The 27,821-nt window shown below is 42.1% G+C and overlaps 1 protein-coding gene across 5 annotated transcripts in view; it reads right to left on the bottom strand.

Annotated features, from left to right (window-relative positions):
• Window positions 1–27,821, bottom strand: part of LOC129822730 (protein scribble homolog) — a 127,221-nt gene that overhangs the window by 75,002 nt on the left and 24,398 nt on the right. For all 5 annotated transcript variants that reach the window (XM_055881073.1, XM_055881072.1, XM_055881074.1 and 2 more), the window contains exon 2: window positions 2,426–2,543. In XM_055881073.1, coding sequence (XP_055737048.1) covers window positions 2,426–2,543 — 118 coding nt within the window. The remainder of the gene's footprint in view (window positions 1–2,425; window positions 2,544–27,821) is intronic.

Here is a 27,821-nt window from a genome sequence, read left to right on the forward strand (position 1 = left end):
ACATGGAGTCAGATTTCAGAAATGTTGGCCACTGTTCTGAAGTCAGTTAAAAGGGCACTGTTATTGCTATGACTATACAGACACTGCTTACGTCTTCCCCTGGATGCCTTTACGTGATGACGATTTCAATGGGGTCGATTGCGCGTTCACAGGCACTACAAATGAAAAAACCCTGAGGCTAGTCATTCTTTTAGAGCTGCGTCATGCGCCTAGAGGACACCAGCCCGCACCTGTTCCAAGCATTAGTGAAGGGGGTAATATTACTCGGGTCATGTTTCTACTCGTTATGGGAGTTAAAAACATCATAAGGTAGTTAATTTAAAGCGTTTTATAGCAATTTATATCCGTTTAGTGCGATTTTGGGACATTTATTTCTTTAACGCTGTGAATAGCTGGGCACGCTTTCAGTTCATCCCGAACGCAGTTGGCATTTCCACATGGCAAGAGGACAGCTTTCCACCAAAAGACGATTACTCCCAAGAAAGGATCCTTTGCCCAAGATACTGATGGAAGAACAGCTCAAAGTAGGACATTTTTATTATGATAAATCGTGTTTCTGTCGAAACATTTTAGTGGCTTAGGACGCCATGTTTTTTGACGTAGCTTCGCTTGGCGCAAACTGTATTGAAAAGTAAGGATAAATTAAAAAATGTAATTCCGCAATTGTATTAAGAATTAAATTGTCTATCAATCCCTGTCCACCCTATATTTTTTAGTCACGTTTATGAGTATTTATGTATAAGAGTAGATCACTGTCTAAGTGGCGCAAGGACATTTTCTGACCAGCTGAGCTACATTTCACATTGTCTAACCATGATTTTGGTGGCTAAATATAAACATTTTCGATCAAACTCTATATGGATTGTGTAATATGATGTTACAGGAGTGTCATCTGAAGAATTCTGAGAAGGTTAGTGAAAAAATGAATATATTTTTGGCGATGTTGACGTTATCGCCCACTTTGGCTAGAATCAATGCTGGGCTGCTATGTGCTATGCTAATATAACGATTTATTGTGTTTTCGCTGTAAGACACTTAGAAAATCTGAAATATTGTCTGTATTCACAGGATCTGTGTCTTTCGATTCGTGTATGCTGTGTATTTTTACGAAATGTTTGATGATTAGTAAGTAGGTAAACACGTTGCTCAATGTAGTTTTTCTAGTCCATTTGTGACGGTGGGTGCAATTGTAACCTATGCCATCTACCTGAATTATGCACTTTTTTCTAACAAAACCTATCCCATACCATAAATATGTTATCAGACTGTCATCTGATGAGTTTTTTTGTTGGTTAGGGGCTATAAATATCTTAGTTTAGCCGAATTGGTGATGGCTACTGGTGTTGGTGGACAAATAAAAGATGGTGGATTATGCTAATGTGTTTTTAGGTAATAGATGTACATCTTTACATACTGTGTCTTCCCTGTAAAACATTTTAAAAATCGGACATGTTGACTTGATTCACAAGATCTGTGTCTTTCATTAGCTGTATTGGACTTTAATGTGTGTAAGTTAAATATTTTTAAAAAATATTTTTTTGGAATTTCGCGGCACTGGTTTTTCAGTGGGGGGGGGGGGTGTGCCGCTAGCGGCACGCTGATCCTAGACAGGTTAAATATGCAAATATTTCTAAAAAACAGTTTTCGCTTTGTCATTATGGTGTACTGTGTCTATATTGATGATTGGGGGGGAAAAAAAACATTTGAATCCATTTTAGAATAAGGCTGTAATGTAAAAAAAAAAAAAAAAAAAAATGTGGAAAGGGTGATGGGGTCTGAATATTTTCCGAATGTACAGCTGTGTCTGTCCGGAGCTCACTGGTGCAGCTTGCGCGAGCTGCCGGGACGTAGCCTACCCAGAGTATAGTTGCTAAAATGTTCCACGTTTGTTGCAGATAGCCAGAGTGATTGAAGAACATGAACAAACCTCCGTGCGTAGACAATGTGTTTCATAAGATATTTATGTATAAATCAGGACATTTTCTACCTGCAATGTTTTTATTTTATTAAAACATAGGGTGTGTTTATATATGGAAAAACACGTTTTACATTTCGACCAATCGATTGGAAAGAACAGATGACTCTCGATCGACTAAGATTTTATTTTGTCGGGGTCAGCCCTAGTTTCTATAGACTTTTTGCCTGCTTGCTTGCATTTTGTTAAGCTTGTCTGCTCATGAGCGCAGGTTTTTGCTCTAGGTCTTACTTCGCTGGTTCTCTGTAAGGGATGTTTTGGCAGCATTTTAGATGTCTTACTGGGTGGTTAAAATAGGTGTCTGTTTATGGTGGTAATTTGCACGCACGTCTGCTGTATGCTGGTTTTGAACCGGGTTTTGACCCCAGCAGAGGGAGCCGCAGACCGCCGGACCACCTGTTTGTGTGTTTGTGTGTGTGTGTGTGTGTGTGTGCGCGCAAGCGCACGTACCGTTCCTGGAAATGTCAAGCTCCACCAGCTGCATGAAGTTGGCCACCTCAGGAGGGAGCCTCTGGATCTCATTGTCACTCAGACCCAGTTTCCGCAGGTTCAGGAGTCTGAAGAAGGGCTAAAGAGACAGAGGAACACTGGGTTAGGACAACAAAAGCTTTGACAAAGAGCGATTGAGGTGGACGCACATCAGCTTTTTAATAAATAACAGCACTGGAAAAATGGCATCACCAAGCCATTTAGTAGCGTCGGCATATCTAAACTCGACTGGGTTAGGACACTTTCCATCTGCATCCCATAGCCTATGCTGTAACCAAACGTTCAACTCAACATTGGTCAATGAGATCAAAGAGTTGATCGAGGATGCATGTGAACGCAAAAGGGTTGGGATAAATCGACTACGTCGCGCTGTTTACCAGAAAAGTTAGTGTTGAACTTTTGATGCAGTGCATGCTCACAAGGTGCGATTTATATGAACAATCAGCGCCTCTCATTTCCCTCCACTCCATCAGCACACCACGGGTTGCACACACAGAACTACACACATATCCCTGTAGGTTTACCAGGGCAGGCCTACATCTTTCAAAAAGATTTCCTTCAACTCCATCAACACGTCCCTAAACCCCTCCTTGTATCACCATGGCAACCAAAAAAACTGTGGCTTTGGATAGTATTTTCACAAGAGGCTGGTTGTTGGATTCAGAACATACCTCCAGCAGGCAAGACCGGGCGGTTAGACGATGTGTCCTGCGCTGCTAGCTACACCGCCTGGAAGGCAGGCACAGGGAACAGGTCCAAAACTATGCAGCCATTAACTCGTCACGCCTCCCACTGCAGCCACAGAGGGCCAGCGTCCTACCCTGGTACGCCAGGGCAATGAGGGAATCGTAGCAATAACACACTCGGACACCATAGACGGGTTGCCCGACAACGTAGCGACAACGGTGTGCGCACATTGCATAGGCAAAAGGCTGGGTTATGATTCTGAAGGGTCAGATAGCAACAACGACAAGAAGATGCCATGTGGGGAATCATAGGTGGTTTGTCTCAGCGAGTTGCATCTTGTTTTCGATACCATGTCTTGGTTTGAGGTGTGTTGACTCATGTCACATCTATGCTAACACGGCTAAAATCCACTAGCTAGCTAACCAACAATTGTAACAATGTATTTGAGAGACAACAAGTACCTTATTGTGTAAATGTATTTATGTTTTCAATAAACATTGAGGCAAAATATAGTTTACATAATCCTATAATTGTAAGTCAACCCTGTCTGTTTCCGGCCTCTCGGAAGCACGCGCATTGGTTTTGCAGGTAAACATCCCAGCCATCTATGGTAGCGGGGCAATGAGGACAAAGTGAACGAACTCAGATTCTTAAACCGGAATCCATGATTCAGAATCAGAGCACATTCCGAGCCGCCAGAGGACATGAAGCCTGAACCCAAAGTCAACCTAGACAGACACAACTTAGTGACATCTTGGATGCCCTTGAGTGAAAGGCAGATCTTTGTGTGTGTCACGAAACCCAACAGTTTGACTTGCTTGAAGTGAAAATCAATTCCGGTGTCCCAAATGGCACCCTATCCCGTATATAGTGCACTAATTTTGACCAGGCGCCATTGGGCTCTGGTGAAAAGTGGAGCACTATATAGGGGAATGGGGTGCCAGTTGGCAGACAACCCAATATGACATGCTAGGAGACAGCTCTACAATTACACTGCCAGAGGGACTAAGGATACTGCAGCTCTGCTCTTCACTGACACACGCTTCCTCTTCTCTTAGTCAGTGTATATTGTATTTGGCTGGGATCGGGTGGTGAGCTGCACTCTCTCCCCTAGGAGTGTTTGTGCGATAGTGTGAGAGTGTGTGTGGCAGAGAGAGAGATGTTGTGGTGGCGTACGGTGGCTTTGTCAGGTGACTGGTATCAGGAAGAGAAAATAGGAGCCAGGGGACTGGCTGAGTCCCAAATCAGCCCCTTCCCCTCGAGCTGGGACAATAAACCGAAAGTTGTCAACACCGACCACTTATCGCAGGCATTTTGCTGATATAGTTCATTATGATAAGTAGCCTATACTAGATATGATTGTTAATGGGCCAATTGATCGCTACAACTATCAAACTAGTAGTAGTTTAAAAGATGATTATATATATTTTTTTATGGTGGTGCACACGGTTAGAAACTTGTCGTTTTATGTACTGCTATAGAAATATGGATTATCACCCAAAGCTGAGGGAGTGAAAATGGAGGGTGTAGGGGCTAATTAGACCCTCCAATAGCCACTTTGACCGAGCCAGCAATGCTGCTGGCTTCAGAGCGAAGTGTAATCCCATAAGGCACAGCGTTATTTGAGTTTACATTTGTTTTATTATTTAAAAGTGAAACATGAATTGCATGTGTCTTGAAGTTGATAACAAGTTGGTAGGGGCGAGGGGGTGGTTTGGGATTCACTGTCTGTGACCTACCCCAGACCCAGATGGGCCCAGAGAAAGCAGCCGCACACTGCTGGCACACACAAAACACAGGTGCACACACACGACACACACCCCTCCTGTACCCCTCGACATTGACTCGGTACCCCTATATTGTTACTTTGTGTTACTTTTTACTTTAGTTTATTTAGTGAATATTTTAACTATTTATTGAACTGCATTGTTGGTTAAGGCCCTGCAAGTAAGCATTTCACAGTAAGGTCTACACCTGTTATATTCGACGCATTTGACAAATAATATTTGATTTGACACACACACAGGTCTTCAAGTTCAGAGTCGTTTTCTGCCAACCAGACAGACAGACATTCAACAGGAGTCAAGTAAGTTCATGGGCAGACACAGAGACATTTGTTTAAGCATTCCCATACCAACCACTTGAGTCAGGAAAACAACAGGACACCAAAACAGAGAGAAGGGGGGGACGGGGGGGGGGGGGACTAATCCATGCGAGACCATATCAATTTAGATTAAAGCCTCAATACATTCCCCTTCCCTTTTCTCAGAGGGTCTGTCCAAAATGGCACCCTATTCCATTAAGAGCATTTATTTTGACCCGAGCCATTGTGGCTCTGGTCAAAAATAGTGTACTACATACGGACTAGGGGTGCAATTTGGGACACAACCAGTGTCTGCAGAGCTCAGTGACAGCAGGCCATGTAATACAATCAGTCCTCTGAATGGACAAAGACGGCCATTCAGTCTGCTGCAGAGTGGCTAGTCGGGTTTGACCATGTCAACTTTTGTGCTATGGTGATGTACTCATAAACGATGGTATCACATCCTATTGGCAAAACATAAACAAATCAATTCTGCTAAACCACCATTGGGCTATAGCGCCAAATCGCATGCTACAACTGGAAAAATCATGACAAAAGATAATGTTGTTGAAAGCCTGGGCAAAGGCTAAGTGCAGGGAAATCTTTTTGAATATTCCTTTTTGGTTGAGCTTCAGGATGGAACAGGTGTGTGTGTGTGTGTGTGTGTGTGTGTGTGTGTGTGTGTGTGTGTGTAGATGTGTCTCGCACACATGATGGAGCAAAGTGACACTGAACCGATGAGGAACGGGCTCTCATACCGTTGTGAGTTAGGCTATAAATCACGGGCTCGATAGAAACAAAGTTGACCTTCAGAACTGGATAATAATTGCTTTATTTGCCTCATCCTCCTCTCTTAATAAGCCATTGTTTGTTCCATCTGTCATAAAGCTGTGATTGAGATTAGCCTAGGCCTATAGACGCAGACTTTCATTCTTGTTCTTTCTTTAAAGCGGCAACTTTAGGACAACAGTACCTTCTTAGGCTATTAGAACATACAGCGGTTCTTCCTTTAAAGTCGTGTCGTACTGCAGCACAGCTTGCGGGCTGCGGCAGAATTCTATGGCACGTTATTTACAGTTGAAGTCGGAAGTTTACATACACTTAGGTTGGAGTCATTAAAACTCGTTTTTCAACTACTCCAAATTTCTTGTTAACAAACTATAGTTTTGGCAAGTCGGTTAGGACATCTACTTTGTGCATGACACAAGTAACTTTTACAACAATTGTGTACAGCATCTTCACAAGGTCCTTTGCCGCTGTTCTGGGATTGATTTGCAATTTTCACACCAAAGTACGATCATCTCTAGGAGACAGAATGTGTCTCCTTCCTGAGCGGTATGACAGCTGTGTGGTCTTATGCTGTTTATACTTGTGTACTATTGTTAGTACAGATGAATGTTTTACCTCCAGGCGTTTGGAAATTGCTCCCATGGATGAACCAGACTTGTGGAGGTCTACAATTTTTTTCCGGAGGTCTTGGCAGATTTCTTTAGATTTTCTCGTGATGTCAAGCAAAAAGGCACTGAGTTTGAAGGTAGGCCTTGAAATACATCCACAGGTACACTTCCAGTTGACTCAAATGATGTCGATTAGCCTATCATAAACTTCTAAAGTCATGGCATCATTTTGTGTAATGATGTGTCATTTTCTAAGCTGTTTAAAGGCACAGTCAACTTAGTGAAAGTAAACTTCTGACCCACTGGAATTGTGATACAGTGAATTAGAAGTGAAATACTCTGTAAACAATTGTTGGAAAAATTACTTGAGCTTACACAAAGTAGATGTCCTAACCAACTTGCCAAAACGAAATTTGTGGAGTGGTTGAAAAACAAGTTTTAATGACTCCAACCTAGGTGTATGTAAACTTCTGACTTCAACTGTACATACATAAAATTGATCAGAAATACAGTGTATACATTGTTAATATTGTAAATAACTATTGTAGCTGGAAACTGCAGATTCTTTATGGAATATCTACATAGGAATAGATAGGCCCATTATCAGCAACCGTCACTCCTGTGTTCCAATGTGTTGTGTTAGCTAATCCAAGTTTATAATTTTAAAAAGGCTACTTGATCATTAGAAAACCCTTTTGCAATTATGTTAGCACAGCCTAGAAGGCCAGCATCCCGAAGTCGCCTCTTCACTGTTGACGTTGAGACTGGTGTTTTGCTTCTACTATTTAATGAAGCTGCCAGTTAAGGACTTGTGAGGCGTCTGTTTCTCAAACACTAATGTACTAGTCCTCTTGCTCAGTTGTGCACCGGGACCTCCCACTCCTCTTTCTATTCTAGTTAGTCAGTTCGCGCTGTTCTGTGAAGGGAGTAGTACAAAGCGTTGTACGAGATCTTCCGTTTTTTGGCAATTTCTCGCATGGAATAGCCTTAGTTTTTCAGAACAAGAATAGACTGATGAGTTTCAGAAGAAAGTACTTTGTTTCTGGCCATTTTGAGCCTGTAATCGAACCCACAAATGCTGATGCTCCAGATACTCAACAAGTCTAAAGAAAGCCAGTTTTATTGCTCCTTTAAATAAGCATGTCCTGCAGGCCCAGGCATGGATCAAAGCTGGCGAAACATTCAATGACGGCATCTTCACAGAGGAATCTACCATGGCCCTTGAGCAATTTGTAAAAAATTGCTACAGAAAAAAAGATCAAGCAAGCCGAGTCCCAAGCATCCCTTTAAACTCCATGTGTGGGGGGAAATTTCTCGGCAGGAACCAGGCCCATAGGCTACTATTCAGGGATTTTTCAGCCATGCATGGATTTCTTTCTTAAGCTTAAAATGTATACATTTTTTAAATTCATGTTGGGCTAATCAAACAACTTTTTAGAGCCCAGTCCTATTCATATCAAATGGAGAGACAATGGAATAGTTAAGGAGTGTTCGTTATAAAAAAAAATGTATAGTTTAAGCCTATAAAAGGCCCCTGCATCCGACAGAGCGAGCAAAACAAGATTCTCTGACAGGACATTTAGTGCTTTTTGGTGGGATTCTCCACTCTGTCTAGCCTACATTTCTATCTTGTGTTCTTTAGGCCTATATAACATATGCTATTTATTGAAATAGGCTATAGCAGATAGGAATAGGTAGATTACTCGGGAATGCTGCCTTGCCATGCGCTTCCCGACTCAGTCAAGCTCAAATAGGCTAAGCTAGCTCTAGTCGGCTATACCTGCGCCAAAACTCAGGTATTTTTCATCCTATAGCTTGTTCTTAATCTTCTTTAGAAATAGTGAGCCAACATGTTTTCGGAACTTTCCTTTACATGACTGTTATAAACTCGTTTTCTCATGGCTTCCTCTTGTCCCTCTGCAGCAGGTATAGTGAGTATTATGCTAGGAACATCGGCATGCAATAAAACCACAGTACCGAAATACATACAGAATCGTAAGAATCTTAATACATACCATATCGGCACCTCAGTATCGTGATATCGTATCCTGAGGTACCTTGCAATTCCCTGCTCTGATGCAGCAGAGGGCACTGTGGCACAAAAGTACATACCGGGGTAAAGCTCCCCTGAATTCCCTTGGTACAAATCTAGGCTCAGCTTCACCTCAAACCTAATCTTAACCATTAGTAGGGATAATGCTAAACTGACCCACGATCAGTGTCTCGGGGCAACTTCAACCTAGTTTTAAACCAGGCCAGATTCACATCCTCACTTTGCCAGGAGGTAGGACTAGATGAGTCTCATGAAGTCAGTCCAACAAAAAAGCTGATCCCACTGACTGTACCACGCCAAACATGTTGCTAGATTCCTGCAGGAGTAGCTGTGGGATAATGACCTGTTATGCTGCAGTGAGTACAGTAAATACAGACAGTGTGTGAAATAGCCTCTGTAGAGCAGGAGAGAACCATTGATCTACAGTTAGTGTGTTTACTGTGTAGTCGGTCATTCAGTCAGTGACACCTGGCCACCCATCGGACCAGTGTGTGTGCGACTGTGCGTGTGGCTACGTGACAGACATTCGGGCTCTGGGAGGGTCCTATCTGCACTTCACACAGAAACACAGCTACAGTCTGTGCCCCCCTTGGCTTACTGACAGCCCTCTCAGGGGCACAGTCTGTGTGTGTGTGTGTGTGTGTGTGTGTGTGTGTGTGTGTGTGTGTGTGTGTGTGTGTGTGTGTGTGAGGGCGTTTCCTTGCCCTCAGACTAATTCCTTGAGGGCAGCCATAGAACACAGCTGATTTCATTTGAGCGTGTGTGTATTTAGCCTGGGTTTTCCTACTGCAGATGGACATAAAACGTTCAGAGCTGCATGAGCAATTATTTATTCGTCAGTACACACACAGCTTGCACTGTTTACAGAGGCTTATCCCTGAGGGCGGTTAGGTTAGCTAGTAGCTACTATAGGTGAGGCACTGAGTGGAGAACTGTTCATGTGAACGTTTATGTGTACGAGAGTCGGTTCATGTTTTAGTGTGTGTTTATGTGTGCTGGAACAAAGCTGTAAACCCGCGGGGAGAAATGAGTGTGTGTGTGTGTCCTGTGAATGCAAGGCCCATAGCCTAATGAGGAAGTCGGGGAGCAGCCACTACCCCAAAGACAACGGTGTTGCACAGAGGACATGCGTGTGTGTCTGTCAGTATGTTGACTATCACAGTCGTTTCCAAGCACAAATTAGCTGTGGGGTGACTTGGGAGCCTGTTAGAAGATACCTCTCACCTGGGGTGTATTCATTAGCGCACCCAGTATTAAAACAGTTTTGCAACAGAAAACAGAAAAACAAGAGTGTCCTATTGGACAAATTCAGTCAGTCCCCCCCTGTTTTGGTCCATTTGTTTCCTTTTGGTTCTTAGTGATCAGGCCCCAGACACAAGGGGTATACCCCAGACTGCCTTTCACAACCCTAAACAAAAGTCAACCAGGGTAAAGAGTTAGAGAGATATGCAGTGAGAGATGGAGCGACAGAGTAAGGTATGTATGTTGAGTAAAGGTGCGATGCTGAGCTGAAGCTCCATGGACAGAGGTGTCAGTGTTCCAGTCAAGTGACTTCATTTATCCTCCGGATGCTGTCCAATCGAACCCTTACACACAGAGCTCCGGTGGCCTGTAATGTACAAGAGACCAATGAAAACCCAGACAGATCTGCAGCATGCTGTGGTTGCCCTAAAATGTATGGATTGTTGCCCCAAAGTTATGAATATAGAGAAACCCAAACTCACTGTTGAGCCCAGATTTGCAATCAGCATCATTTTGAGTGGAAAAACCATAGAGATAGATAAATTCAGCAAAAAAAGAAACGTCCTCTCACTGTCAACTGTGTTAATTTTCAGCAAACTTAACAAGTGTAAATATTTGTTAGAACATAACAAAATTCAACAACAGACAAACAAGTTCCACAGACATGTGACTAACAGAAATGTAATAATGTGTCCCTGAACAAAGGGGGGGGGGGTCAAAATCAAAAGTAAGTCAGTATCTGGTGTGGCCACCAGCTGCATTAAGTACTGCATTGCATTTTCTTCTCATGGACTGCACCAGATTTGCGAGTTCTTGCTGTGAGATGTTACCCCACTCTTCTACCCGCTCCAGAGTACAGGCCTCGGTGTAACGCTCATTCCTTCGACAATAAACGCAAATCCGACCATCACAGCTGGTGAGACAAAACCGCAACTCGTCAGTGAAGAGCACTTTTAGCCAGTCCTGTCTGGTCCAGCGACGGTGGGTTTGTGCCCATAGGCGACGTTGTTGCCGGTGATATCTGGTGAGGACCTGCCTTTACAACAGGCCTACAAGCCCTCAGTCCAGCCTCTCTCAGCCTATTGCGAACAGTCTGAGCACTGATGGAGGGATTGTGCGTTCCTGGTGTAACTCGGACAGTTGTTGTTGCCATCCTGTACCCGCAGGTGTGATGTTCGGATGTACCGATCCTGTGTAGGTGTTGTTACACGTGGTCTGCCGCTGCGAGGACAATCAGCTGTCCGTCCTGTCTCCCTGCAGCGCTGTCTTAGGCGTCTCACAGTACGGACATTGCAATTTATTGCCCTGGCCACATCTGCAGTCCTCAAGCCTCCTTGCAGCATGCCTAAGGCATGTGCACGCAGATGAGTAGGGACCCTGGGCTTCCTTCTTTTGGTGTTTTTCAGAATCAGTAGAAAGGCCTCTTTAGTGTCCTATGTTTTCATAACTGTGACCTTGATTGCCTACCGTCTGTAAGCTGTTAGTGTCTTAACGACCGTTCCACAGGTGCATGTTCATCAATTGTTTATGGTTCATTGAACAAGCATGGGAAAGTGTTTAAACCCTTTACAATGAAGTTATTTGGATTTTTACAAATTATCTTTGAAAGACAGGGTCCTGAAAAGGGGACGTATTTTTTTTCTGAGTACAGATTCATCTCGATGGATTAACTAGGAGATCAAGTGGGGCACAATTCATAGAAAGGACACCTTTTCAAGCTGAGAATTACATAACATGAATATTATTCCTCACTCTTCTTCTCTCTCCGTTCCTCTTTTTCATCGGGGGAGTGGACTGCACACTAGATGGTGTTGTCTATTCACTCTGCTCCATCCCCTAGTTAATCCAGTGCCAAATACTGCTCCACTACTGCCGATCCCATCCTAACCACACACACACACCCACCCACCCTCACCTGGGGTGAGGGGACTAAAATGGGGTGGGTGGCAGAGGGGAGGGAGGCAGGGGAACAAATGCTTTTGTGATGGCCTCTTCTTTCAGAACCCTGGCTGAATGGGAGAGAAAATAGAAAAGCAGCTCTGGGAGGATTTGGTTGAGTGAGTAACTTGGCCAGTCACTTGAATAGGAGGCCCCATGTCATGACAGCACTCAATGTTCCCTCAATAACATTTTCGGCACAAAGCAAACTTCAGGTCTGCTGTGCGCAAACTTGAATGTTGTGAAAATTCTGTGCCACTTCCAGCGTGCGTTTACTGTGAACACTGAGGCTGTACCCGCTTTAAGTTACAGTTGTAACAGTGGCCAAGTAGGCTACTGTGTCTATTTGACAACAATTTAGGCTTACCAGAGTGGCCTACCATCAAAAACATCCCACAACCTTTTAACATGGAAATGGCTGTTCTATCATTCAGCCTACTGTAGCAGCCAATGTGTGGTGTTCAATGTAGGGCTTGACCTGTTAACCTTCACACAAGGAGGAGACTAAAAATGCTGTGTTGTTTGATTCAAGAAACCACTTTACAAAATAGAATGCATTATTCCAGAGAATCTGACAAATTATGCTACCCTCTGCCTATTGGCTAATTAGCTTATATAAGCCGGTCTCAAAATACAACACAACCCCTTTTAAGAAAAATAACGACTCCTAGAAATGCACAAGCTTTGTACTCTTGTAGGATGCAATCACTCCCCTATTGCGGACTACAAATGATCTATAACTGGTTTAATAACTCACTAACTAGCAAAAGATATGAACGCGTGCTTACACGCAGCTCTCGCTATGATCTCAAAACAAGTGCATCTACTCACGACCGCTCATGCTGTAAAACACAGTCCTGTTCAAAGTAAATGGCACAGATCCATATATGGCAATGGTCTATTTCCATATAGACCTACTGTTTGTACCTTCAGACACCTACTCTGATTGTTTATGCAGCACAGGTCTGTGTACAGCACGAGCTGAGTAGTGCGTGCCAATGCAATAGAATCGTACTCCGATGTGTTCTGCCAATAACAAAATCTCTTGCATAGTTTGTTTTGTTATGTTGCATTGAAAGTGCCTAATATTGCATTGCTTCGATCCCAATGGCCACAGTAAAGGGAAACATTGATAGTGTTAACAGGGAAAACTCTAGAACAGTTGTCACCAAACTTTTCTAAGTCTAGATCACAGAGTTAAAATGCAAGCAGAGATCTACCGCTCAATTTTTTTTAAACATTACTTAAAAAGTGTAAGAAATTAAAAACAGTCCTGTAGTAATGAGGTTTTTTAAGTAAGCTATAGGCCCAATACATTATTTCGCATGTTGGCTTTGCTTGAATTGCCCTGCCAATGCAGTGCCATTTTATTATTTGAGTTAGGCTATATGATCACACCTGTAATAGATCCGTTGTTGTATTACGTGTCAGTCACAGCTAAGTGAGCATACATTATATTTTTTTACATTTAAAAAAATAGTTTTTTTACTGGGCTGACAGTTTTTGAATCTGATGTTCAGTCTCAGCGGAGGGAGACTGCAGCAGACCGAGCCTCCGCCTCAACATGCGCTCTCCCTTTCCTCCACTGACACAAAAAGGGACACAGTCTTCCAGCTGATGGCGAAACTTGAGTCGTGCCTCATGCACAAATTCATGTTGTTATTCCTATGAACAGAGAAAGTGAAATATTCCTTCATATTAAAAAAGACTCAAGCCGCTAATAATAACGCAAGCCTATAGATACACTTTCCTACTCGTTCATTACTGCTGCAGTGCTTGCTGAGCGGAAATAGGAAGAACGTGCATTTTATGGCTCATAAAAGTGTTGACGGTGCCGAGTAAGAACTTAAACATGAATTTCATCAAAACAGCAGCTCTTTGCTGTATTAATTGACAGTATCTCTCTAGTCCTGGTTTTAAACGTTTTGAAATATCATAGTATCAACTTTATTGTAGCTTTCTTTTATGCCTGTTACGTTAATGCAGACACGGTAATCTGAGTTATGCGATTGGCCAGCGGTAGGCCTATAGTGCACTTGATTAGCTCTCTGGGCCTGCCAGGAAGGTAGAGTTTGTATCTTCAGACACATGCAATGGTTCAAAATGGCAACAGTTCGACCTAGCCGGCGCGCAGGGCAGCTGATATCGGGTGCACCTACCGCGAACAGCCCAAGACCACCAAAAAATGATATTAACACAAGGCTTTATCAATGGGTTTTTACAGAAATGTTTGGCGATGGACTTGGAATGCCTTGGAGATGGACCAGTCGATCGGTTGGTGACCACAGCGATAGTTTGCTGTAACTGCACTAGTATCTTTCCTTCATAGCTTGTTCACCATCTTTTTCAATAGGGAGCCAGTTTTCAGCCATTTTATTTCTGTGAGACATTTTCCTGTTTGTCCTGTTTTGCCTTTTGCCTCGGGCACCTTCCAAAATCAGCTTTGGGTGTGCGGTAGATTCTACTTAATTTCTATGACTGATCAAAACTCATTCTCATGGCTCTTTCTTGTCCCTCTGCAGCAGATATATGGTGAGCAATACATATAGAATCGCGAGAATCGCAATACATAGATCGGCACCTAAGTATCGCGATTATAACGGATCGTGAGGTTCCAGCCCTACTAGAACGGTGCTAACTGGGAAATAACAAAGAGGAACACTGTCTCTGAAAGAAACTCAGTAGGTGTCTGAAACTCATGTGAATGCATGGGTGTGTCCCAAGTGGCATACCATATTCCTTACATAGTGCACAACTTTTTACCAGAGCACTATGGGGCCGTGGTCAAAAGTAGTGTACTATAAAGGGAATAGGGGTGCCTTTGGATGCTCACCATGAGTCCTCTCTCTTTAGTCCAATATCTCAATCACGTGTTTGACTTAAATGAAGTTGATACATGATCCATAATCAACAAGAATGCTATAATAGAAGAGGCATTGCCAACGCCTGTCTGTAGCGTGATAGTGGAGTAAGGGGGGGTTAAATAGTTCCACTGCTGTGCTGTTACAACAGGGTCTCGTTGTGCGCCCCTCCCCTCACTCCACAGGGAATGAAACCAAAAGCCCCAGCTACACATCAATGAAGCCCCTACCCATCCACCACCCCTCCTCCTCCTCCTCCTCCTCCTCTCACTCCCTGGCCTAGCTCCTCCACCTTCCTTTCCCTCAATTTTACTTGGGCTTTAGGGACAAAGGGTGAGCGGACAGCCCCATACAGAGCAGTCCGTCACAGGGCGGCCCACTCTCTCTTCCCTCCCACCGATTGAGCTGGGGGATTCCTCCATTGTTCAGAGAGGGCAGGAGGAGGGGGGGGGGAGAATGGTCTGGAAGTGGAGGGATGAGGGGGACTTGAAAGACAGGAGGACAAAAAGGAAAGCATGACTAAGAAGAGGAGAGGGATAGAGAGGAGAGAGGGCAAGAGAGAGGAATGGTGGATTATTAATGAAGAGAGGATGGTAAACAATGGGGTTCCCACAGGGGAGGTGCTCTCTGGTCATGCTGCTTAAGCATTTGTTTTGAACCCTAAGCCATGACTAAACACAAGATATGCCTACATGTTTTTTGCTTACCACAACACAATCTGCCCGGGGAAAACTGAACTCAGGCGTCATATTTGAAAAGTATCTCAGAGTAGGACAGCTGATGAATAATCTTATTCATTATGATCTAAAAGTCTAAACTGATCCTAGATCAACACTCCTACTCTGAGAAGCTTTATGGATTCGGGCCCCAGTCTGATAGGGTTGTGGTCAGGAAAAACGTATTTTACTGGGAAAACAGTAATACGTCCCCATGAGGTCCCCCCTCTTGGTCTGTGCTAAGTGGTTCAGCCCAAGGCTAAATCCGTCCCATGTTGACAGTGTTCAGTGGTTTAGTCTGGCCTGCTAGTGGCATCACCTCTATTAACCTAACCGTTCCTCTGCCTCAAACCTCAACCACCCCCCCACACACACACACTCCCTGTGTGTCAGTAAGTGCAGGTGTGTGTATGTGTATATAATCTACTGTACACATGGGTCCACAAACAAACCTGTTGTATTTGTTAACACAATACGGCATGTGCATTTCATTTAAGACAGCGTATCTTAATCACATTAGCCTCGTCACACATCGTGCACATCTCGGCACGCGATCCTCAGGCTACACAAACTGAACGTGGCCACAGAGGGCAATCAGGCTACTGTGTGTATATATATATATATATATATATATATATATATATATATATATTAGTCTGTACTAAGGATGTAACGATTCACATTGGTCCCCGGTTCAAATGTTTAAGATGAGTGCATCGGTCTGCGGGACCCCAAACCGATCCAAATATAGCATGAGTCGGTCAGAAAATCTATTAAAAGTTCCGAAAATACCTAATATATTGTGACAACTGATGCGTCCTCTCCTTCAGTGTTGAACTAAGCATTGTAACTGTGTTGACAGTCATTCATCTACAAGTAACTCTGCATGCCGAACAAACCATGCAATATCAGCAGCCTAGTCAAACTGCGTACTGTGGTGCGCTGCTTGCAACGCTGACCAACACCTTCAGTATTCAGTATGCGCTGCTAAATTGTGTTTTACCAGAATAAAGTAGCCTAAGCTACAGCCCGAGACAACTCATCTGGCCATAGCCTACCTGCTTATCGTTACATTGCGTAGGTTAGATTCAATTTGTATTAGCAATAGTTTTGGTAGTTTTGCGTTAAAGCATCCGTGTATATGGTCATTTTTTTAGGTACACAAGGTAAACTTGATGATTTCATAAACGAGGACAGCAATCGCTTTTGCTACCCACAATGCACCTTCGAAGCGGGAGGAGAAGAAACGTTCGCTCCATAGAACTTACAAACGGTCTCAACCATTCGATGAAATCCAAAGTTGTGATATATATATTCATCGGCTATGTCATAGCTAATTTTAAGATAAATTTTCATACACTACTCGCTCAAACATTTTGAATCTGCAATAATGACAAATTAGCGGGTGATGGTGACTTCAGATCAAAAGTGGGGGTAAAAAAAATCTAACAGTGCGGTGGTAAATGCCCAGTTTCCTTTATGGCTCAGTTCAGATACCTACATACATATAATTTACACACACGAGAAGTCAGCTCAGACCACTCCAGCTCATAGGCCCAGCTTGAGAGCTCCATCAGCAGCGGATTTAAATTTAGAATGGAAAACGAATGTGTTTATACAAAATTGTTAGTACACAGAACTTCTTTCAGGCCACTTGCAGTGGTTAGCTAGCTGGACCACACCGAGAGCTGCCTGGGTGATTGTGGTTACAGCTGCAACTGCCCTCTGGCTAGCACCTGTCCCGTAAATCCCTTTGATCTCTGCCAAGTCACCCAATCATGAGTCAACACAACAGAGTCAAGTACAAAAGTCAGCAGCACTTGCACTACCTGCAGGGGACATACTACTACAGACGGATACCCCGTTCTGATGGCAATGGAGAAAGCAGGGACGCAAACTGGTGAGGGCCCAAAAAAGGTGACACTTTTTTTTTGCACTGAAACATGCAAAAAAATCCCTGCTAGGGGGAAATGCAGGTTAACTAATTAAACAACAAAGAATTTGATCAGTCTGTGTATAACATTAACCACTTTTTATGTGAACCTTTCTCACAGCTAAAAAATGGTAAGGAAAGCAATCAAATGTTATTTGTTGCCTAGACTTTACTGCAAATGACACTAGTTTGGGGCGGCAGGTAGCCTAGTTGTTAGAGCGTTGGACTAGTAACCGAAAGGTTGCAATACCGAATCCCCGAGCTGACAAGGTACAAATCTGTCGTTCTGCCCCTGAACAACGGTGTTAACCCACTGGGTCGTCATTAAAAATAAGAATTTGTTCTTAATTGACTTGCCTTCTTAAATAAAGGTAAAATAAAAAATAAAATGTCTTGATAAAAAACAATACACTAATATTGCAGTTAGCCATGACAGCCTTTATAATAGAACGCTTGTGACCACACACACATCTAAATATTGCACTTGGGGGGAAAAACTTCTTAAAGTAGAAATAGAATGAAACATTCAGGCATTCTATTTTTGCTCTATTATAGTGGCCACTATAGTAGACGTCGATCAAGTGCACAAGGCTACATGTGTGCAAAAATATTCACTGAGTAAAAAATTAAGTAAATTAAGTGTTACTGTCAAGTTCAACACAACAAAACTAATATCTTTGGGCTAAACTGCACGCTATTACATTGTACACTTTCTGCCTGTGGACATCTGTTCTACAATGTGCCAGCACAGCATTAGACCCTTTGTTGACATAATTTCTCTCTTTCAGGCAGAAGGTACACCTGGCATACCCCCTTCATGCACTGACGTATTGAAAAAGTGAGAAAGAGGGAAAGTGTGTGGTGTTCCTTTGACCTCTATAGTGGCATCCAGCTTAAGCCAGGCCCAGCTACACCAGATCCCTGAATCCACTTGTTTAACAAGCAACGCCTCATTTTCACCTAATTCTCGCCTTCTGAAAATTAACCACCTACCGTAGAGCGAAAAGATTAGTTCATAGATTAGTTAACATTTCACACATATTACCAGGGTCCAGTAAGCAACTAACAGTAACTTTATAACTTGAGAAACGACAAGGAGTCGTATACCAGTTAGCGTCCCACATATCCCAGAGAAGTTAATGTCCCACTTGGCCAAAAGCCAGTAAAAATGCAGAGCGCCAAATTCAAATATATTATATAAAAATGTAACTTTTATGAAATCACACATGAAAGACACCAAATTAAAGCTACACTTGTTGTGAATCCAGCCAACATGTCTGATTTCAAAAAGGATTTACGGCGAAAGCACACCAAACGAGTATGTTAGGTCAGTACATAGCCACAGAAAACACAGCCATTTTTCAAGCCAAAGAGAGGAGTAACAAAAAGCAGAAAGAGATAAAATAAATCACTAACCTTTGATGATCTTCATCAGATGACACTCATAGGACTTCATGTTACACAATACATGTATGTTTTGTTCGGTAAAGTTCATATTTATATCCAAAAATCTGAGTTTAGGCGGGACGCTACTGTCTCACTTGGCCAAAAGCCAGAGAAAATGAAGAGCGCCATATTCAAATAAATTACTATAAAAATCAAACTTTCATTAAATCACACATGAAAGATACCAAATTAAAGCTACACTAGTTGTGAATCCAGCCAACATGTCAGAATTCAAATAGGCTTTTCGGCGAAAGCAAACGATGCTATTCTCTCAGGATAGCAACAGAGTAAACAAAGAGAGAGAAGCATATTTCAACCCTGCAGGCGGGACACAAAACACAGAAATAAAAATATAATTCATGCCTTACCTTTGACGAGCTTCTGTTGTTGGCACTCCAATATGTTCCATAAACATCACAAATGGTCTTTAATTTCCGTCGATATATATCCAAAATGTCAATTTGGCGCTTTTGATCCAGAAAAACACAGGTTCTAAATTGCGAAACGTGACTACAAATATCTCAAAAGTTACCTGTAAACTTTGCCAAAACATTTCAAACGACTTTTGTAATACAACTTTAGGTATTTTTTTACGTAAATAATCGATAAAATTGAAGACGGGATGATCTGTGTTCAATACAGGATTAAAACAAACTGTAGCTAGCCTTCTGGTCATGCGCCTCTAACAAACAAGACACTCCAGTGACCCTAATTCAAGATGGCCGTTCTTCTTCATTACACAAAGGAAAAAACCTCAACCAATTTCTAAATACTGTTGACATCCAGTGGTAGCGGTAGGAACTGCAAGAAGGTCAATTAGAAATCTGTATTCCCAATAAAAATCCATTGAAAAGAGAGTGACCTCAAAAAAGAAAAAATCTGAATGTTTGTCCTCGGGGTTTCGCCTGCTAAATAAGTTATGTTATACTCAGACATGATTCAAACAGTTTTAGAAACTTCAGAGTGTTTTCTATCCAAATACACTAACAATATGCATATCATATCTTCTGGGGATGAGTAGCTGGCAGTTGAATTTGGGTATGCTTTCCAAACGGGAAAATGTTGCCCCCTATCCTAGAGAAGTTAATACTATAGCAAATTGGTTAGGTTACTAACGCTAGCTCTGATGTTTGAACGTTAGCTAGCTGTCTGACTATTAGCCAGCTAATTTTCACACCATAAAGTCAGTCATTTGATCACTAAGTTGGCTAATGTTGTCAACATTTCTCTGGCTGGTTAATGGAGAATTCGATCCAACTAACAGTAGCAAGATACAGTTGAAGTCGGAAGTTTACATTCACTTAGGTTGGAGTCATTAAAACTTGTTTTTCAACCACTCCACAAATTTCTTGTTAACAAACTATAGTTTTGGCAAGTCGGTTAGGACATCTACTTTGTGCATGACACAAGTAATCTTTCCCACAATTGTTTACAGTTTACTTCACTGTATCACAATTCCAGTAGGTCGGAAGTTTACATACACTAAGTTGACTGTGCCTTTAACTTCACTAGTGTAGGGGGCAGCATTCTGAATTTTGGATGAAAAGCGTGCCCAAATTAACCTGCCTGCTACTCAGCCATAAAAGCTAGAATATGCATATAATTAGTAGATTTGAAAAATCAATAGAAAACACTCTGAAGTTTCTAAAACGGGTTGAATGATGTCTGTGAGTATAACAGAACTCATATGGCAGGCAAAACCTGCGAAAAATCCAACCAGGAAGTGGGAAATCAGAGGTTTGTAGTTTAACTCATTGCCTATCGAATATACCGTGTCTATGGGGTCAGATTGCACTTCCTAAGGCTTCCACTAGATGTCAACAGTCTTTAGAACCGTGTTTGAGGCTTCTACTGTGAGGTGGGGGCGAATGAGAGGGGATTGAGTACGGTCTCTCCCAGAGTGCCATGAGCTGACCACGCGCGTTCACGTGAGAGTTAGCTTGCGTTCCATTGCAATTCTAAAGACAAAGGAATTCTCCGGTTGGGACTGGAATTCTCCGGTTGGAACTGGGATTCCTGGGAGTGCATTCTGATGAAGATCATCAAAGGTAAGTGAATATTTATAATGCTATTTCTGACTTCTGTTGACTACACAACATGGCGGATATCTGTATGGCTTGGTTTTGTGTCTGAGCGCCATACTCAGATTATTGCATGGTGTGCTTTTTCCGTAAAGTTGTTTTGAAATCTGACACAGCGGTTGCATTAAGGAGAAGTGGATCTAAAATTCCATGCATAACAGTTGTATCTTTTAGCAATGTTTATTATGAGTATTTCCGTAAATTGATGTGGCTCTCTGCAAAATCACCGGATGTTTTGGAACTACTGAACATAACGCGCCAATGTAAAATGAGATTTTTGGATATAAATATGAACTTTACCGAACAAAACATACATGTATTGTGTAACATGAAGTCCTATGAGTGTCATCTGATGACGATCATAAAAGGTTAGTGATGAATTTTATCTCTATTTCTGCTTTTTGTGACTCCTCTCTATGGCTGGGAAAATGGCTGTGTTTTTCTGTGACTTGGCTCTGACCTAACATAATCATTTGGTGTAAAGACTTTTTGAAATCGGACACTGTGGCTGGATTTACAACAAGTGTATCTTTAAAATGGTGTAAATTACTTGTATGTTTGAGGAATTTTAATTATGGGATTTCTGTTTTGAATTTGGCGCCCTGCAGTTTAACTGGCTAGCGTCCTACGCTAGCGCCCCTCATACCCTAGTGAGATTAAACAGCTTGGAAAAACCCAGAAAACGGTGTCATGGCTTTAGAAGCTTCTGATAGGGCTATTGACATCATTTGAGTCAATTGGAGGTGTACCTGTGGATGTATTTCAAGGCCTACCTTCAAACTCAGTGCCTCTTTGCTTGACATCATGGGAAATCAAAAGAAATCAGCTAAGATCTCAGAAAAAAAAATCTGGTTCATCCTTGGGAGCAATTTCCAAACGCCTGAAGGTGCCACGTTCATCTGTACAAACAATAGTACGCAAGTATAAACACCATGGGACCACGCAGCCGTCATACCGCTCAGGAAGGAGACGCGTTCTGTCTCCTAGAGATGAACGTACTTTGGTGCGAAAAGTGCAAATCAATCCCAGAACAGCAGCAATGTACTTTGTGAAGATAATGGAGGAAATAGGTACAAAAGTATCTATATCCACAGACAGATCGTACTTTTTGGAGAAATTTCCTTTGGTCTGATGAAACAAAAATAGAACTGTTTGGCCATAATGACCGTCGTTATGTTTGGAGGAAAAAGGGGGAGGCTTGCAAGCCGAAGAACATCATCCCAACCGTGAAGCACGGGGGTGGCAGCATCAAGTTGTGGGGGTGCTTTGGTGCAGGAGGGACTGGTGCACTTCACAAAATAGATGACATCATGGGGGGAAATTATGTGATATATTGAAGCAACATCTCAAGACATCAGTCAGGAAGTTAAAGCTTGGTCGCAAATGGGTCTTCCAAATGGACAATGACCCCAAGCATTCTTCCAAAGTTGTGGCAAAATGGCTTAAGGACAACAAAGTCAAGGTATTGGAGTGGCCATCATAAAGCGCTAACCTCATACCTGTAGAAAATTTGTGGGCAGAATTGAAAAAGGGTGCGCGAGCAAGGAGGCCTACAAACCTGACTCAGTTACACCAGCTCTGTCAGGAGGAATGGGCCAAAATTCCCCCAAGTTATTGTGGGAAGCTTGTGGAAGGCTACCTGAAACGTTTGACCCAAGTTAAACAATTTAAAGGCAATGCTACCAAATACTAATTGAGTGTATGTAAACTTCTGACCCACTGGGAGTGTGATGAAAGAAATAAAAGCTGAAATAAATCACTCTACTATTATTCTAACATTTCACATTCTTAAAATAAAAGTCGTGATCCTAACTGACCAAAAACAGGGAATTTGTTCTAGGATTAAATGTCAGGAATTGTGACAAACTGAGTTTAAATGTATTTGGCTAAGATGTATGTGAACTTCAACTGTACTTAACAATGCTAACAATTTTTGTTCCACCACACTTGCTCCTTCACCTCAAACGTATCAAATGCCATTTTCTTTTGTTACAGCTCATTTAGTTTGCTTCATCACCTTCTCACCCGTCTCCGTGGTGAAGCTTCTCATCTACCTCTTTGTTATCTTCAGTGAACACGCAACTGTAACTGGCAAACTGCCTTTCCACTCTCCGATGTCTTTCCAGAGCGCGCGCTGATGCTGTAACTAGCAAATTGGTTGTCTTTTCTCTCTTCAGTCAGGTGCTGCATTCTGTTGTTCTGTGAACGATTGGCTGAGACTTGGATACAGCCAGTATTGCTCCAAATGCGCATCACTCTTTCGCTTACAGCCAGTTGTGAACCAAAGCCCCCACACCCAAACTTTTCTCATCGGATCTACACGAATCACGTAGGTTACCTATTTTGGATTCAACGGCGAATTTATCTGAAAAGGTGACTAATTTGCATCCCTGAGAAAGAGAAACCAGTACACTTTTGCAATTGTTGAAATTGTTCTCTTTAGAAGCATGATTTCAAACACCACATGTCAGGTAAACAAACATGTTCAGCCCAAACTACAGTGGCTCTATAAGTGGACAGAGGGAAGGTTATTGGCCTGGCCAGAGCAGAGCTAACATGTCTGTAATGCTCAATGTGCTGTGCTATTCTAGAGAACCATCCCACTTGTTAGGTGCTGAGGGGGGATCCTATTCATTAGTACACACCGTAGCAAAACGCTTTGGAACAGAAAACCAAAAAGTATTATTTTATTGGACAAGTTCAGGTAGTTTCTCCCCATTTCAGGTCGGGTTGCTTCCTTTTTGCGCCTAGTGAATGACCCTAGTCTCTGACTAGAATACTGGATCAGAGGAGTACAGAGAGCCAACCAAAGCCCCATAGACCTGTGTGTTGGTGGCTACAGGCTGCTAGCTAGCTAGCTACATACACCATACTCCCACACCCGTGTGAACATGTCCTCAATGCTGACAATGAATTCTTCCTCTCCCTCACTATCCACTCCTCTTCCAAGCACTACAAACACTGCTGCACCTACAACAACAGCTGTGTTCCAAATGGCAATATCCCCTTTATAGTGCACTACTTTTGACCAGGGCCCATAAGCCATACTGTAGGGTGCCTTTATAGTACCGACGTTGAGTACGAAACACCGATAAGAGCGAGAGTCGCCACCGCTGGTCTGATGTTTTCATAGGGGCTCTCATTGTTCAGACTCAGAGTGAGCTGATTTCACAGAACATGCTGTACCATTTATTGCATAGTCATGATGAGCCTATTGTGTTACTCGTTCGCTGAGCCTATTTTTATTCAGCTGCCACAAGCCCACATTTTTTTTTCCAGTCAATGTACCTTTTCTAGTTTAGTAATATGTTTGTCTTACACCGAACAAAAATAGAAACGCAACAATTTAAAAGATTTTCCTGAGTTGCCGTTCGTATAAGGAAATCGGTCAAAAGTAGTGCACTATATACGAAATGGGGTGCCATTTGGGATGCAATCTAGGTTTCCCCTGCTAGTATTAAGGCAGGCCCCTGGCCCTCAGAGAACAGGACAGCAACGTGTTGTCCTTCCCTGTGTGTGTTGATCTTTAATAAAAACAAGCAGGCTTTGCAGGGCAGTGTCCTCATTTATCAATGGTGCCTGGGTACAAAAAAAGAGACAACCTTACGTGCGATAATCTTTCCGCAACGGTTGGCATTTATCCATTTTGAACATGACGGAATAGTGTGCGTATCTCCACGCAAATGTCAGACCATGCGTATCCACAACTTAGTGTTGGATCAACTGTACTGCAAGCAAATATAAATGGAGGTGTTTGATTCACGGGAATTCTGATAATGGTAGGCAATTAAAAACTAAACGTTGGCCTTATGTTAAAGCGGATGCATTTGCCGTTGATAAGGATATCCAAATACAGCATGTCGCCCAATATATTTCTTTCACTTTTATTATACAGGCCAAAATCATAATCATATTGCATGACATGATTGGTTTATTCACTCTACACAACATATACCAGGCGACCATTTATCCATTTTCTAAAGTAATTTTAAATGTTTGACAGTATGGGTCGGGTAGACGATTGCTGTGCAATAGGTGCGCGACATCATAGAATACTTATTCTCAGAGCCTATACCAAGGCCAGGGTTCATACACATTTTGACAGATGGAATATCATGACTTTTCCATTACCTCTCCATGACTTTTAACCAAATTTCCATGACCAACAATTGGTGGCGTCTCTATGAACGTATAAAAAAGTGTGTGTAATGTGGTATCGACACTGGGAGGCTGCTCTCTGATCCCATGTACCATCTCCTGATGTTGTGCAAGGCACCTAACACCCCTCAAAGTAGTACATGTTAGGCAACTATACAAAACACGTGGTCAACCCTCAGACTGGAGACCTACGGGGTGTAAAAGCTTTGATCAAGCCCCGCTCAAAACACACAAGGTCGAGTTGAGCAGCTAATTTCTAAAATATGGATTGTTAGAGGGTGACTGGAATAAAAGCCTGCACACCCATTAGCTGTCCTGGAGGATGGTTGACCAACCTTGACGTAGCCTATAACATTGCAACATCACAACCAAATAAGTTAAGCCTTTTTTAATTATTTGCTGATTCAGTATATCAAAGACCAAATGGAATTGGTGGGTTACAAATATTTTTATTCAGCTGCCACAAGCCCACATTTTTTTTTTTCAGTCAATTTACCTTTTCGTCTTACACCGAACAAAAATATAAACGCAACATGCAACAATTTAAAAGATGTTACCGAGTTGCCGTTCGTATAAGGAAATCAGTCAATTGAAATAAATAAATTAGGCCCTAATCTATGGATTTCACATGAGTCGGTAGCGGTGAGCACATTTTAAATTTGTATTTTATTGTCCCCAGCACAAGGTGTCCCTGTGTACTGATCATGCTGTTTAATCAGCTTCTTGATATGCCACACTTGTCAGGTAGATGGATTATCTTTGCAAAAGGAGAAATGCTCACTAACAGGGACATAATCAAATGTGTACACAATTTGAGAGAAATACGTTTTTTGTACAGGATTTTTTATTTCAGCTCATGAAACATGGGACAAACACTTTACATGTTGCGTTTATATGCCTTAATTTTAAAAAATATATAGTCTCCGCTTTCATTTGACACCCACTTTGACATGGTCTTATGAACCTCACGTGGGTGCTCATGGGTCCTTTTACATGGAAATGACCCTCAGTCAGCTCCAGAATAGGGTTTGGTTTCGGATAAAGATAATATAGGCCTACAAATCTGCCACAAAATGTCGCCTAGATCTTCACACTTGTTAAGTTTTAATGCTTCAAAATGATTAGACAGTAAACAATAATGTAGCCTAGCCTAAATGCTGACTCAGAATACAAATAGGCAGTGGTGTACAGCACTTCAGTAAAAATACTATAAAGTCCAATTTTTTTTTAGGTATCTGTACTTAAATGTTGATATTTGACAACTTTTACTTTACTACATACATAAAGAAAAGAATTAAAATTTTACTCCTTACATTTTCCCTAACACCCAAAAGTACTCGTTACATTTTTAATACTTAGCAGGACAGGAAAATGGTCCAATTCAAGCCCTTATCAAGAGAACACCCCTGGTCATCCCTGCTGCCTCTGATCTGACGGACTCACTAAACACACCTGCTTTGTTAAATTATGTCTGACTGTTGGTGTGCACCTGGCTATACGTACATTTTAAAAATGGTGCAGTCTGGTTTGCTTACTATTGGGAATTTGAAATGATTTATCCTTTTATTTTTGATAGTTAAGTATATTTTAGCAAATACATGTACTTTGATACTTTAGATATATAAACAAATACTTTTAGACTTTTATTCAAGTATTATTTTATTGGGTGATTTTCACTTTTACTTGAGTCATTTTCTATTAAAGTATCTTAACTTGTACTCAAGTATGAGAACTGGGTACTTTTTCCACTACTGCAAATCGATGGATTTGTAAACCAAAGCATCTCTGGCAGATATGTGCTCAATCAGTGCTCTATACTAAATATTTTTCCAGCGGGTTAAAAATAGGCAGGTAATCCAGCCTGGTGTTCCAAGCTGGTGTAAAGCTAGAATCCAAATGTTTTAATGGGGCACTGGTGCACCTAAATCCAAATTTCATTTTTTTAAAGGTATATATGAGTAAAATAGTCACATTGTAGAGCCCAGCGCAGGACTGGACAGACTGGACCCCTGTAAATAGACAGATTAGCTGCATCAAGTGGCTTTCACACGCAAACAAGCACATGTGTAACATGAGTCCTAGTACAGAGATTTGCATTCCAAGCCAAATTTAAATGAACAGCAAGGTGCATGTATTTAGAATTCCAATGCACATGGCCTTAATCTTTTTTTATCTGTGTCCTATTGGTTTCAGGGACACAAATAGATAGAATGCAAATACTCCACAACCAATGCTAGCAATTAGCAAATGTACAATACCTCAACACTGCATTGCCTTGAAAAGAAAAATGAGTGAGCAAAGTGAGCACACAAACACGCTTGGTGGAAAACTGCCACGTCAAAGGGATTTCTGCTACATGGACAAAATCAACACCAACACTGACAATGAAAACATTTAACAGTTTAGTCATTTAGCAGGCGCTCTTATCCAGAGCGATTTACAGGAGAAATTAGGGTTAAGTGCTTTGTTCAAAGTCACAGACAGATTTTTCACCTAGTCGACGCAAGGATTCAAACCGGCAACCTTCCGGTTACTGACCCAACACTCTAAACCGCTAGACCTCTTGCCGCTCTACTTAACATGTGAGCTCCTGTTGGATGGGGGGTGGGGCTGGACATGACAATAAATGACAGAAAGACAGGGAAAGTTATTTTTTAACCCGTCTAACATCTACAGGGTCTACAGTACAACCAGTTTACTTATATATGAGCGTCAACGTTTTGCTGTGCAACCTGGAATTTTAAATTAGGACCACCAGTGAG

The sequence above is a fragment of the Salvelinus fontinalis genome, chromosome 25 (assembly GCF_029448725.1).
Source record: "Salvelinus fontinalis isolate EN_2023a chromosome 25, ASM2944872v1, whole genome shotgun sequence".
Taxonomy (NCBI): domain Eukaryota; kingdom Metazoa; phylum Chordata; class Actinopteri; order Salmoniformes; family Salmonidae; genus Salvelinus; species Salvelinus fontinalis.